The sequence below is a fragment of the Phaenicophaeus curvirostris genome, chromosome 1 (genome assembly GCF_032191515.1).
Source record: "Phaenicophaeus curvirostris isolate KB17595 chromosome 1, BPBGC_Pcur_1.0, whole genome shotgun sequence".
Taxonomy (NCBI): domain Eukaryota; kingdom Metazoa; phylum Chordata; class Aves; order Cuculiformes; family Cuculidae; genus Phaenicophaeus; species Phaenicophaeus curvirostris.
Genome location: NC_091392.1, coordinates 140,813,730 through 140,828,921, shown reverse-complemented (window position 1 = coordinate 140,828,921; position 15,192 = coordinate 140,813,730). Strand labels below are relative to the sequence as shown.

The following is a 15,192-nucleotide window of genomic DNA, read 5'->3' as shown; positions in this document are numbered from 1 at the left end:
TAAGGACTTCGAGATGATAAGGGAGAATTTACATAGGATGAGGTAAAAAGATGTAGCTTCCTCTAAGACTGTGGGCAGTGAAGTTTCTTAAGGTGTTAGCTGTGAAATGTGGCAGCTTAGAGGTTCTTGCTAAAATCACATAGAGATTGGTGGATGGACATTGTATACAGTTGCAGGTTAATAAGCCCAAATGTTTGATAATACAAATTTATATGCTCTGAATTGCATAGCTTAAAGGTAAATACAGCCTCTGTGTAATGAGTGAGAAAGATTGCCTTCTCTCTGTTCAGCTGAGGTGACCCTCAATGACATGCAGAATTCTTTTCCGTCAGTGCTTTTATATTTCTAATGAATTGTTATTTTTACTCAAGATGGGTTTCAGTCATGTTCATTTTGAATTAGTGCCCTACTTTTTTACAGTGTGGGAAATAGCATGATCACAATTCGTATTCATAGGATCTCTCAGATTTGGCCAAGGGCTCCTTTCTCCATTCTCTATGCTGCAACCTAGAGGGATGCCAGACACCTAGACAAGCACAGCTGCTGCTGTGTTAACATCCTGGTGACTTTTAAAATGTCCTTGGATAATCACAACTACCGTCTCTTATATAAAGCCCTTCTGGGCCAGAACTCTTTGATGGGAAGCATCTAACCAGGGGGATATATTCACTACCTAATTACTTATGGCATACACATCCCCTGCTGTCTCAGCCCTATGTGACAACCAAGTAAACTTGAAGTATGAAGCTGTAAATTTACTTCACGAAGGCCTGGGCTCAAATGCAGTGGTTTGTTTTGAGCAGGGAGCTTGACAAAGTGATCATTATAGCATCTGATTCAGAAGCAGTTTACAAGGTGAAACTGGAAATGTCTTTTTCCAACTCACCACAGATAAATATAGCTTACGCTGTTGCCTCTTGGCAAATCAATCTGGTGTTTTTCTTGGACATTTGCTTCCTGTTGATAATATCCTAAATACTGTGGAGTGGGGATTGTTCTGTGAAATGCTGTCTTAAATTATTATACATAAAGACAATTGATTAAAGCTGTGGATTAGAGATACTGTGAGAACTGTGAAAGGAACGGATGGGTCCTTCTGACATATGATTGTTCTAGCTTTTCTGGGGTAATGTGCTGTTGGATTGTGTCTCGTATTGACATGTTTGCTTTTTCCTTTCATCCTTTATTCTGAATAATGTCTTAATACAAGAAGACAGTAGTACAAGCATGGCATGAAACATACTGAATATTTCCTCAGCAGCCCTATTTAAGAAAAGTGTTTGATACAGGATTGCCAGGCATGACTGAATACCTAGCAGTCAGGGTACAATGGGATGCAATGGGAAAGCCAGGAGTTTTGCTCTTCTTATCTAGGGGTATCCAGTTGTCCTTTGTTCCGCCTACAGTGAAAATTAAGTGCTTAAAATCCAGAATGTCAGATGAAGGTTTTATTGATTCATCTTTTGTCTCTCCCAATCCTTATTAATGCTTATGCTTCTTACCCCTTCCCTGTCTGACCTTGAACACTGTTGTGTAGAGACCTGGCCAGTGCGGATACTCCATGTGCGTAATGTCAGATAGGTTCTAATCTCCTGCCTAACCTTTGTCAAAGTTCCCATTTAATTTGAGAGCCACTGAAGTTCAGTAGAGTGGCCTAAAAATGTCCTCATTGTTCCAAGTCTCCTGACAGGATGACAGCACCCATCACTTGCAAATGATCATATAGTTTAGTGGGACACTTTGGTTTTGACTAACACCTGGGGCTCCTGGGGAGAACGTGATCTGTTCTGCCTGTGAGGAACCTATATAGCTTGGAGTAGGGCTCAACAGCTGTGCTTTCTAATGTATGTTTGGAAGTATTCCCAGTCTGGTGACTTGGTTAGACCAGAGTGAATTGAGAATGTGTCAGCTGAGGATGGTGCTAGAATGATGCAATATGAAACTAGTTCTTGATCAAATGAAAAATAGAGCTAAATATCCCTCTTTCCCATTTTTTTCTGATTTTTCTCTAGGGTTTGTGAACTAGAAGAACTGGGAGAACTGTCTCCTTGTTGGGAAAGCCTTCGTCGACAAATAGTTACTCAGTACCAAACAATTATTTTAACTTATCAGGAAAATCTGACTGACCTGCACCAGTATAAAGGTGATTCCTTTTTTTCATAATAACATGATCTGTCTCAACCATGATCGTGAGTGCTCCCCTCTGAAAGTGGGAAGCTAGAAAGTTTTAGTTGGATGTATAAAAAAGCTTAACAACCCTACTTTTGGATTTTTCTTTATTGACATTTATTATGAATTTGCTAATGATCTGGGAATATTTGTTTGCTTTATTCATTCTCCTATTTTATCCTGAAAGTGAAGAACAATTATGAACACTAACAGAGAGAGATATCTTTTTTTTTTTCTCGCTTTACTTTCAGTATGTAGTGTAAGATGAATGAAGCTCCATGAATATTTTAGGAGGAGCAGACACAGAGGACTTTTATGATTACTTTTCCCCTGTATTTCTCAGGTCCTTCATTTAAAGCCAGTAGCTTGAAAGCTGATAAAAAATTGGAATTTGTTCCTACGAATTTACATATACAGAGAATGAGAGTCCAGGATGATGGAGGATCAGGTATTCGGTTCATTCTCTCTTTCTTCACATTATTCTGTTATTTTTCTCTCCATGTTTTAATTTCCATCCTCAGCTGTATAATTTCTACAAAATACTGCTCTGTAGTACTAGTGCTACTTGGGGTTTTTTTAGCACCTTCTCTCCTTGGATTCCAAAATTCTTAGCAAAAGAAGAGGTGTAAGTACAATTACTGCAATTCTACAGGAGGCAAAACTAGATTTTGGAGTTAACCGTGCCATAGGTGAAACAAGTCAGCCTTTGTACTAGGAAATATATTGAATTGAGCTGGTATGTCCTTTCTGGTAATTTTGGATTGTAGCAGAATAGCAAAGGTTTTGACTGTTTTTAAGCTTGTCCATTTTTTCTCTGTAACCATTATGAACAGTTATGCATAATTATACCAGTTTGTTCGCAAATAGAAGCTTATTGCTACGTAAATAACCTAAATTTTCCCTTCTTTTAACTAACCCTGAACACACACTTGTCGCATGTATCCATGTGAGGGATTCTAGTAATGATAGGTTTTGTGCCAAGACCAATATTTAAGTCCTCCTTTTCACTGCCAGTCTTCTAGATTAAGAAACAGAGGACCTGCAGTCAAGTATGGTTCTTTCACCTCAGAAGTACAGTTTTCCATGTCCTTCAAAACACTGGCACAAAGTTTTAGAAAAAATACATTCGAAGTAGTTTTTGAATTTCCACAATTGTTTGTCCATAGTAAAGATGACAACCTTTCATTTGTAAGTCCTTTTTGTCCATCCCAGATCAGAACTACGACATAGTCACGATAGGAGCACCAGCAGCTCATTGTCAAGGCTTTAAATCAGGTGGCTTGCGGAAAAAGCTGCATAAATTTGAAGAGGCAAAGAAACAGTAAGTAGAAATGTTGCTGTGTCAGCTGTTACTGTGTCTTTTCCTCCTTGTCCATGCTCAATAATTTGGAAAATCACTCCATTCTATGTTTTTATTTCACTTTATTCGATAGTTCTACTATACAGTGAAAAGATTACTTCATGGGTTTTTTCCCCAGAGAAGGACAACACTTTCCCTTTATATTACCATATTTGTTTGTTTACTGATGGGCTGTTTCTCTTATTAGTGAAATCTTTAAATTTTCCAGAATATTATTGGTTCATTTAGATTAGTTGGTTTAGGTGTTGGGTTTTGGTTCTGCCTGTTTGTGGATTAGGAAGTTTGTCTGTAGAACCTCCTCAGCTGCACTGTGTCACACTTTCAACCTGTTACTTTCAGGAGACTTTCACTCTCGTAGCTTCAAGGTCCTGTTGCTGGACTCTTTTTAGTACAGAACAGCTTTGCCTCATAGGCAAATTCCTTGTTGACAGCTTGGGTTTAGTTCTGGGGTCATTGCTGGAGTCTTTTCTGCGTGGCCTCAAGGTTTATGCAGAGATTAGGCTTCTGAATCTGGCCTCACTGTGCTCTCCAGGCAGGATACTTGACCTCCATGGTCCTGTCTTCACGGACTGTCTAGTGACCTCTCTGGAAGTGCAGCCATAGATACTAGGCGAAGGGACAAAAGTCAGGAAGGTTGTATATGCTAAAGGGAGAGACCTACGTGGCAGCCACTCCAGCTTCCAAGGAGGAGAGAATGCTGTCTGGACCTGCATTACTTTTGCTGCAGTATGGCGAATTTAAGGAACAATGAGAGCAGCAGGACAAGGAGTCCTTGTAACCGGGGAAAAGGAGACCTTGATAGGATTTGTGGGATTTGGAGCTGATGGGAGGAGGGAGTGACGTGGGAACCAGGCTCTGCAGAATTAATTTTGGCAGTGGAGACGTGAATAGCAGCATTCTGTGAACGTCAGTCAGATCTGTACTGATAAAAAGATTGGTGCAGAAATATGCCTAATGTAATTATTTCTGACTTACAGAGTGCACTAGGATGGGACTAGAGGAAATGTAAACCTGGAAACATTAGTGTACTAGGCTCACCCTTCCTGTTCTTTTGATACCAGTGTTGCTTTCTGAAATAATCTTCTTCTGTCAGCTTAGCAACTGAAGTGGACCTCACTCTTGCAATATCTAAATTCCTTTGTCTTCTCCCACTCCCCGCCCCTCACCAAGCTGATTGGAGAGCTTAATTTCTGTCCAGTAATTTTCCTTTAAGGTTTACAAAACTGTTCTTCCTGGATCTATGAAAAATGTAGGTTCAAATTGTGGAGAATAACTTTCTTTTTAAGGACTTCTATGTTATCATCAAAGCCAGTATAGTAGAACTGAGATCCTTCTCCTCAGTTTCACTGTTACGTAGATATTGTTCAGTGGTTTCTCCTTTCATTGGCAAAACTGTGCTTGGTGCATCCGCAACATTTCTCCAGAACAACACATGGGCATCTGGCAATCTGTGATTTTTGCTTACAAGTTTAATTGTTACGTATCTGCCTCGTTGAAAAGATTACTCAAGTTATTTCCCCAAACATTCTTTGTTTAGTTTTCTGCTTTTGGTATTTGCTAACAATCTGCTAATTTTATTTTGGTTTTTTGTTTTTTTTAGCAGTTATGAGGAGTGTTGGTGAGTTTTGTGTTTCTGAGAGTTCTGTAGAGAGGGTTTCTGTTCTTTGGGTTGTTTTGTTTTTCTTTCTTTTGTTTGGCGAAGATCTAGTGTGTTTTAAACTGTACAGGGCTTTTTAATGTATGCATCATGGCATCCCTAATTGTGCTCTGAGTAATTGTAGCTGCTATGTGGAACGTGTGAATGAATTGCATTTCATCTGCAATGTTTGTTTGTAATGAACAGCTAACTTCCTGGCTCTCTTTGATCATAAGAAACTAGAAAACTGAAGAGCAAAGCACAAGAATTTTAAATGTTTTCCTCTGTTATTTCCAGTGAAAACTGCCTGGGCAGAGAATGATCTGCTATAGGTGGAAGATAATTAAAATAACTTTACATATTTTAACATCATTATGGTGATAAGTTGGACATGGTTTATATTTTTGTAACCCATGTCTTCATTTAAACATTTTCCCTTAACTTTTGGTTGGTTTTTTCATGTTGTAGTGTTCAGTGGTATGAAAAGGAAACATTACTTGATGGTTCAACAGCACAGGAGTTCTGCTCTAAATTACTCATATTGAATGTTGAACCCCCTAATTCACTGAGAGTTTAAGGCTATGTTACAGTTTGCTGATATAGTAGAATGAGAGCTGTTCATTTGAAAAAGCAATTGCAGGTTGGAAAGTAAATATATGTGAACTTTACACCATAAATTTCCCCCCATGATCATCCCAGCAAATGTTTGTGATTAAAAATGTCATGATTCTAAATCAGATCTCAATACGCTGCATGGCCTTTCCTGCCAAATACATCTTTATGCATGTTAACCACACTGTTGTGGAAAGAAATTGCTCAGAGGAATTGTCACTAAGATCACCGGTCAATAGAGACTGCAAATCATGTACAGGGAAAGTCTTAAAAGCTGAAATTATTTGCTGTATGGTGTGGCACTACTGAAGAGGGGTTGTTCTCTGCTCCACTCCAGTGGATGACCAGAGGGACACAAAGAAACTCTCAAGAATTAATTCTGCATTAGTAGCCTTTGAAAACAGGTCCCCATCTTTTCTTTTGATGGAGCTCAGACAGATACTGGGACTAAGTTCTTCCCTCACCTTAATTTCAGTTCAGTGACAAGAACTGGTATTTGTGGCAATGATTTTAAAGTGTGCCCCATGCAACACTTCTCTGTTTTACTTCACAGACACGATGCAAAAAGTAGCAGCGTTGCTCTAGGGGTGGTAGAGGAATTTACACTCCTCAGAGGTCATGATGTGAGGTTACTGTGCCTGGAAAAGAAACTGCTCTCTCTGTAGTCTCCCAGCTGTGTCCATCGAGCAGCGCTGAGAGTGCTGCGAACAATAGGTTATTCTGTGCTGTTACTATGTGGAAGCCATTCATAATTGGAAAAAGATGAATATAAGATGATATACAATTAGTGTCACCTCATGCTTGATGCCACGTCATGAATGGGCATCACACTTGTCACAGCTGGAGCTGATCCTAGTATGGCTTTTGTACTGGGAGGGGAAAAAACAGGAATAGTGGTGGGTTGGTTCCAAATAGTTAACTGAGAGCACAACTTCAGGTTAAAGTAGTTTTCTTAGCTAAAAGGCAGCTTTTCTGAATGGCTCTTCTCAGGTAGGATTAATCCAGCCTTTTAGAAGTGCTGTTCTTTCTCCGGCAGTTACAGAGGGAGTCCAAGGAGTTACAGAGGAATCCAAGCATCTCTCTTGGACTGGATAAGCAACCTCTGTAGACATCTAAACTTAGAGGACATAAGCTATCTCCTCCTCCACTGCCAAGTGAGCAGTCTTAGTGGAGCTGTAGTATCCCAATGTAAAGATAAGTTTTATTGGTATAGTTAATTTCCCTTACTATTTTGAAAAGGACAAAATTTGCTATTGCTCTATATTGTTACAGCTGAGTTTATAATAAGGAGAGTCTGCGTCCCTTGTTTGGTATAGTAAGAGTTTGTTAACAGAAGCTTCCTCACAGAGTTCTTTTATTAGCTTGGAGATAGACTTTTTTATATACCATAAGATTGCTTTTGTTGGTCTAACTTGAATCAGGGCTGCCATAGAGGGAAGGATTTACTAGCAGAAGGAATTTATGTCAGTACAACAGTGTTTGCATAGATCTGGGTGGCATTTCTGTGTTGAAAGGAGTGCAGATTTTCTTTTTGCCCTGCTAGTAGCTATATGATAATACAAGTTTGTAAACCATACGTCAGGAAGTGTCTGTGTTGTAAGGAGAGCAGGGCAAGCTGTCTCTTCAAACAGTGTTTCTATATCTCATGGCAAAATCACCCACATTCTCCTCAGCAGAACCGTCCCTCTGGTATACAAGCTCTGCCCACAGCCCCTTGGCATAAGGGGTTAGTAAATCTGCATCTGAATGCTTTCAGTAAAGGCAGAGAAGGGTCTAGGATCATGTTCCTGCTGTGCAATTGCCCACTTGACCTTTCACTGTTGATTGCTAGCTTAGGTAAATTTTTGTTGTCTGCCATTAACTCCCCAGCATGCTGCTCTAACGTGTGTGCCTCTAGATCGATTTCCCCCCTGATACCAGTCTTTCTTTTTCAGCACTTCAACAAGTTCCCAGTCTATAATATACATCCCACAGGACATTGTAAGAGCAAAGGAAATTATTGCACAAATCAACACCCTGAAAACGCAAGTCAGTTACTATGCAGAAAGGCTCTCAAGAGCTGCTAAGGATAGATCAGCTAACGGCCTTGAAAGAACTCTTGCCATCCTAGCAGACAAGGTAGGAGAATAATACATTCATACCCTGAAACACAGTGTAATTTTTTCTCTGTCTCTGTCTTTTGGAGGTTTTCTTGAAATACCTATACACTTGCTCCATAGTGTATTGTAACCTGTACAATCCTAAAGAGAAAGCATAATCAGACCAGCCATTAAAATTTGCTGCTTTTTATTTGTCTCCTACTTTTCACACTCTTGCCTTCAGTTCCTCTCCAGAGTGCAGTGAAGAGCAATGTCCTCTGGTTCCCTCTATTCATTCATGATGTTCCAGAAATATGCATTCTTTGCTTTCTTTTATGCCATTTCCTACATAATCACCTGCTTTGTATTAATTTTCCTCTGAGTCATCTGTCAAGCAGCAGCAACTGGGCAAAACTTGAGTAAATTAAACAATTCTGTATTTTTCCACTGGTGAAATAAGGAATAATGGTGATGCAGCCTTTGCTTGAATTACGGTGATGTGAATCAGTTATTTCTTGATGGGTGTTAACAGAAACCAGACTAGACCCACAGCTAAACACTTAACGTACAGTTTCAAAAGAACAAATACAGTTTTACTGACCTCTTCTGTTCCTGAAGCAGATCTGATGGTTGTAAATGACAGTAAAGGCTGATCAGTTTGACAGAAATTGTCCCATTGGAGAGAATATGCGTAAAACTTTGTAGAGAGTAAAAAATAATGTGACCCCATGTAAATATATTATATATTATAATGTTCACTATAAATGAGTATGATGTGTATAACTGATTTGTGGGATTTATTACACTGGACAACGTGTACATATAACATAGTAAGGGATTGTTTATTGTTTTCCTTTTTTAATAAACATGTAGGCCAGATACTTCTCATATTCATGTAACTTACATAAATCCTTTAATACAACACCTTTAAATAAGACAGGGAACAAGTTGCATTGATCACTGGGTTGTATCTTCAGCCCTCCTCTTACATCTTGATATGATTTCAGACAGGATGGTAGAGGTTAAGCCTGGCCTCTGGTGTGGCAGCTATTGTGTGGGGTATAAAACTGTGTGCGCGTTGTTGTAAGCTTTCATCAAATGGAGGGTGAAGTGCAAATAAAAATGAATTGCACATCTGTCAGTGAAATTCTCAACAACTGCAAGGCTAATGTAATAGGCTTTGGAAATATTCCATTTGTGTTTTGGTATTCTATGTTTCTTTTTAAGGCCATTCTGTAAAAATATTTTAAAGGCATCTTAGAGACTCCTAAACAACAGTTTCTGTTACAGAATGCTAGTTCTTTTTTCGTTCTGTGAAAGAATATAACATAAATTGTATGTGGAATCATGAAAAGTTGTTAAAATGTTGGGGGTTTATTGCTTTTTAGACCCGGCAACTTGTCACAGTCTGCGACTGTAAGCTGTTGGCAAATTCAATACATGGACTGAATGCTGCAAGGCCTGACTATATAGCTTCGAAAGCATCTCCAACCTCTGGAGAAGGGGAGCAGGTAATGCTGAGGAATGATCAAGATACACTTGTGGCCAGATGGACAGGAAGAAATAGTCGATCCTCTCTGCAGGTGGATTGGCATGAAGAAGAGTGGGTATGTTTGTTTAGAGGAGTGATGGATATTTTCTTCTTTTAAGTTCTCATTTGCTGTGCTCTTTTGTTTATAAGCTCTCTAACTGCTCACCAGATACGCATGGGATGACTATTTTGGAGGTATTGGTGAACTAGCAAAGACACTCCCTCCATCCTATGCTCAGTTATTCCTTGGCATGGAGATAGAAACAGGAGATCGTTACAGTGAATAAGTGGCTTTTCTGTAGTTGGTTCCAAGGGAAAGTAAATAGCTTTTAAAGTAAAAAGCCTGACTATTTTACAGTGGGCTTTTACACTTCTCCAAGATATAGTGTCTTTTATATGTGTTATCTGTGCAGTTCAGCCTTCCTGGCTTTTATTCTCATCTAAATGTTTAGAACTTGCAATCTGTCTCTGTTTTGATTGCAAACAGCATTTTAAAAATACTTGCACAAGAACTTAAATGGTTTTCCTCATCACTGCCAACTGAAATGAGAATTGGGCTGTGTAAATTTTGTCATATAAACTGTAGTGCATTGAATCTCAGAAATAGTGAACATTAGTTAAAAACATTATTAGTATCGTGAAGTATCAATTGAGAAATGAGATCCGATTCATTTTGGAAATGGATCCTTGTTAGTTTTAATTGTTTTGGCAGACTTTTTCTTACAGCCAGACTCCCAGTAATGAGATAGAAATAAAGCCAATTCAATAATTTAGATAATAATACAATGCAGTAATTTTATGTGTCTTTCACTGAGTTATATAAGAAAAAAGATATGTGATTCTATACAATTTTGATGTCAAACATGAGTTTCAAGAATAAACAATGGTGCCAATTGGAAATTGGAGTAATAGCGTACCAAGGGGCACTTAAAATTGTTCAGCAGATTTACTTAGAAAATAGCTTTGCAATTTACTGCGTCATGTCGCTACATATTGCTAGCAAGCTGGTATACATTATTTACATATCCAGAGTTTGTTTGTGAGTGAATGTAAACACAGTAGCCCAGGGGAAACTTTGCAAAGGAATTGTGGCCAGAATCATGGGAGGGATTATATTATCAAGGGATTTGTTACCCAACGTCTCTTTTCTTTTTATATTGAGAAAGAAATTTTTTTTTTAAGGAGAAAGTTTGGTTGAACGTTGACAAAAGTCTGGAGTGTATCATACAGAGAGTGGACAAACTTCTCCAGAAGGAGCGCTTGCAAAGTGACAGCTGTGAAGATGTTTTCCAGTGCGACATCAGCTGTACTAGTAAGAAAGGTAATCGGGACACTCGTGCCTACTGGATAAATCCAGAAGATTTAGATGAGACCTCATCATCCTCACCACCTTCATCATCCTCACCACCACCTTCATCCACACCATCCTGTGCATGCCATTCTCACAGAAAGACAAGTGCGTATGCCAGACACTGCTTCTCACTGCTGCTCTCTTGCTGTGCGCTGGCATCGTTCCTAAGCCTCTGTTACATCCTACTGTGTGTTTTTAGTTTAGTGGTGATGTTGAGCACTGATGTAAGGCAGAAAGGACTGGTGGTGTAGTGGGAGCTGCTAAACCCATTGCTTATTTGGAAATCCCAATCCCACTGAAATCCATTGATACCTGGTTTTCATGCTGCGTGTTTAATCTGGTAAAACGGGTGTTTGGGTTAGCATATGTCAAACAACACTTCTGGTGGCTTTCCTTTTGGCTTCAGCTTCTTTGCAGCAATCAAAGCTTATTGCAGTAAACCTGTATAAAAGATACATAAAACACAAGAAAATTACAGGCACTGCTGCACTGCTAATGATCCCAGCCAGGCTACCAGAGCTCAGGAGGGGAGCCAAGCTGTTCCATTAGACTGAGTTGGGCTTGGTTGACCCTGCTGGAGTTTAAAGCAAATTTTAACCCAAATTGTCAAAAGCTGTGGTGCTGAGGCACTCAATTAGTTAGATTTCTTGTAGCTGGAAGATAGGAATTGGCAGTATAAGCTCTCTGTGGAATAATGCTATCAAAATTTGTGGTAAAGTGGATGCTGGATTGAATCCAGTGAAATGCCATGTGCACATGAAGGAAAGATACATTTATCAGTTTAGGTTGACAGTTATTTAATTTACATATGCACTTATTTGACTTATTCTCAGATTTTTTTACATGTGGTCGCTATGATTTGGTCACTTAATAGAACAGATGTGCCACGCTAAGCTCTAGAAAAATTGATTCGTGTTTTCATTTCCTTTGTCTTGTTCTGTCTTATCATTTAGTGGCCCTTTGTCCCTTATGTGTGTCTGTGACTTCACGTCCATCCCATTGTTAATGTTGCAGTCCCTTAAGAGAAAGAAAGCAAGAAGGATGTTAAAACAAAATAAATGTTAATATATTTTGTGGTAGCTTTGTACATGTTACATGTGATCTTAGTATCTTAAATGACCATGTTTTTCTAGACCTGACTGACATTTCTATGTATTATAAAGGATTAGGAGTGCTAGTTCTTGTTTCAGAATGTGTTCTCGATTAATCTTTGACTACATTTCTTCTACCAGTTTGATACCTTTAAATGATTTTATTTGCTACTTAGTTTATATGAAGTTTTAGATGTATTCACATGAAAGTTCTATCAGTAAACTTCAATGCACCTTCATAGCACTGATTAAAAGTTCTAGATTTTTAGATTAAAAAGAATTAGATTAAAAAGAATAGGAAAAATCTGTTGGATGATATCAGAACATTTTCCCAAGATAATTCAATGCTAAAAGCATTTTGGAGCAATTATTTTATTTCATTTTCAGTCATCTTTTAAATCTGCTCTGGATCTTGACACTTTGCCATGTGAAAGTTGAATTAACTGCACTTACTTACCAAGGAGTTTGTTTGTGCCACTACTTTCTGTAAACTTTCCCTGCTGTTCCTCCAAAATATGAAAAAATCTTCCTATTTAATTCCCAGAACCCGAGACAGAAACTTTAAATCAGCAAGTGTCACAAACGTCAAGTCTAAGGGGCTTGCTGACGTTTCCCAGTGCTACAAGTGTAAGGAGTAGATCTGAAGTGTGACTGGCAAACAGTGTTGGGTGAATTTTACTTAAAAAATCCTGGCGTTTAGGTGTCTGGTGCAAACATTGTTTGTAGGCCTTAATGTGCAATTTGAATTGCACTTGGGAAGTTTATTATAAGCCAGGCAAGCTGAGTACTTGGTCACATTCTCATCAAATGTGATTCCTACTTAATGTCAGTATTTTTGCCAGAGGAACACGTTCAATAGTATGAAAAAAAAAAAATGATTGTACTGAAATCAATGGGAATTTTCCCATTGGGTTACTTTTCTTGACACCACACCAAACCTGGCCTGTTAAATGGTTTTAAACTAAAAGAAGGTAGATTCAGAAATTTTTTACAGTAAGGATCATAAAACACTGGACCAGGTTGAAGTGTGGTTGATGCCCCATTACTGGAAACATTCAAGGTCAGACTTAAGGCATTCTTTTAAAATTGATTTTTTGTTGTAGGCTTAGGTATTCATTACTAAAATTGCATGGAGGCGTATCACTTCTCTAATGAACGTCCTGAGTTTCAGTTTACTGACAAAGTTTTATCTTGGATTCTCTATCTCAGCTGATTGTCCCAATGCACACAACTGAATTTCATATTTTCTGTTGTTACTCTCAAGTTCATGATTTATTGACTAGAGAATCTAGATATGAACAGGAGAAGTTTCAATTCTGTTAGCTTAATAAGCTACTTTTCATTAGTGCAAGATTTGCTATAATAGGTTTTATATTTTATTTTTTACTGTTTGCCTTGCACTGTAGTGTATTTTCATCTGACAGCTTGTTCCTCCCAGTGAAGTGAGTGTGGAACGCAGGCTTCACTTATGAGGTTTCCTTATTATACAATCTGATGCTTGTGCTAACTGTCTCAGAATTTGTATAACAAAAACTTGTCTAAGGCAGCTAAGTATTGTTTCTTTATTACTCTTTCATTGTGGGCAATGTCATTTTCTGTTAAGTGCATTGAACTTACTGCTAGTCTTTTGCTGTTCTGTTTAGCAGCCCTACTGCCAGCTTATCCTAGAATTGCACTAAACCAGTGGTTTTCAAATGTTGCCCTGTGGATCGCTGGGCGCTGACAATGCTCTTTCTGGTAATCCACCAAGAGCCCTGAGCTAGCAGGTACTGGCTTTCCTCCAAATCCCCATCCAAGCGTTCCTCTGATGGGAAACAGTGGAGTGGAGGAGGCAAAGACATACTCCTTCCTGCAGGCAAAGGAGTATCTCTGCTGAGCTCCTCTTCAGTCACTGGAAGTGTTTGAGAACCCTGGCATTGAGCATTTGAGTTGCTAATGTTAAGACTGTGTTGCTGCTCCTTAATCATGCATGTTGCCCCTCCATTTCTGTGCAGATTGCAGCCCTGCTCCGGAAGAATCTGCCCCAGGTATGTGCATTCATGGCTTCTGCTTCTTCTGAAAATGGCAGGAGTTTGTTCGTAATTAACAACTGAACTTGCTGTTAACATTGACCATTTTGAAATGGTAATGCTCTGCAATACCACACGAGCTTACCTAAGCATATGGAGAAGTTACTGTTTCCTAAATAATAGTGCAAGGGGGTATCTGGTAACTTCTCATGTCCAGGGATGGGAGAGCACTTGTTCATGGTCTCTTTGGTGTCTCTAGTTGATGTGTTTTTACCAAACTGTTGTAGGTGACAATGATTTGAGGCCTGTTCCAAATGTCACTGAAATCTCTGGGAGTCTGACATTCATACATGCCCTTTCATGTGTGTGCAGCTGAGGTAGCCTTTCTCGATGAGAACTCGAGCAGAACATGGAGCAGTTGACAAGGCTGATAGTGAAATCTCTGTGGTGGGTACACACCAAGCAGTGTTGCGTACTGCAGATCCAATGTTTCAGAATACAGAATTTAGGAGACTTTCATCCCACTGTTAGCCACCTTTCCTCTGTCCTTGTACTTGCACACACTTGTGTTGCATTTACAGGGACTGTAAATGGGTATGATGCCTCTGTAATACCACTCTCTCCCAGCTAGATGGCTGTAATTTCTCCCATTTGAGAGTAGTTTAATCTGAGTTCAGTGAAGGTTCAGTTCAATCCATGTTACAGCATGGATTTCTGGGTTTAGTGAAACCAATGGGAGATAAAGCCCCAGTGCAGGTATGATTTTCATCTTCATGAAATATAGTATTGTTCTTCTCAACTATCCATCCTGTTTCCTTCTATCACCAAGAAAATGTTTTTAATCGGTAAAAGGCTCCACAAGTTTTTAATTCTTGAAACATCCCTTTAATGTTTGCAAAATATGAATGCTGTGCATAAATTAATGCTATTTATTTATTTTAAAAATGGAAATATTAAAAGCAGTCAGGTCACCCCAGCTGGGTACCCAGATATACCCAAAGCTGCATTATAAACTTAAGTGGCTGAAGCTACAGCATAGTGAATCACTTAACACTTGCTTCCCTCTGAAGCCAAATGTGACGTGACTGTGTGCTTAAGTGGGTTGCAATTGTACTTCACTGGATCAGGGCTTAGCAACTACCACTTATTTAATAAATCTTTTTTAGAGATCATGGATTCTTGCACCCTGACCTAGACCAGGAGCAACTGTGGGTACCCAGTACTTTGATTTATGAATGCAATGGGGTTTTTTGTATAAAAGGACTAAAAATATCTTTTTAAGGGTCTGGAAGACAGTTATTTTAATAAAATTGTTATTGCACTGGAGAAGAGAGACACTCGGGGGTGAAAATGCA

General features: G+C 38.9%; 1 protein-coding gene across 9 annotated transcripts in view; it reads left to right on the top strand.

The window, feature by feature from the left end:
- INPP4A (inositol polyphosphate-4-phosphatase type I A) overlaps positions 1-15,192 on the top strand; it is a 79,189-nt gene that overhangs the window by 37,399 nt on the left and 26,598 nt on the right. For 2 of the 9 annotated variants that reach the window (XM_069876460.1, XM_069876445.1), the window contains exons 11-18: positions 2,013-2,143; positions 2,513-2,617; positions 3,382-3,490; positions 5,130-5,147; positions 7,712-7,895; positions 9,244-9,462; positions 10,569-10,707; positions 13,823-13,855. In XM_069876460.1, coding sequence (XP_069732561.1) covers positions 2,013-2,143; positions 2,513-2,617; positions 3,382-3,490; positions 5,130-5,147; positions 7,712-7,895; positions 9,244-9,462; positions 10,569-10,707; positions 13,823-13,855 — 938 coding nt within the window. Of the gene's footprint in view, positions 1-2,012; positions 2,144-2,512; positions 2,618-3,381; positions 3,491-5,129; positions 5,148-7,711; positions 7,896-9,243; positions 9,463-10,568; positions 10,843-13,822; positions 13,856-15,192 lie in introns of all 9 variants that reach the window. The other 7 variants (XM_069876426.1, XM_069876409.1, XM_069876436.1 and 4 more) reach the window with 5 other exon arrangements.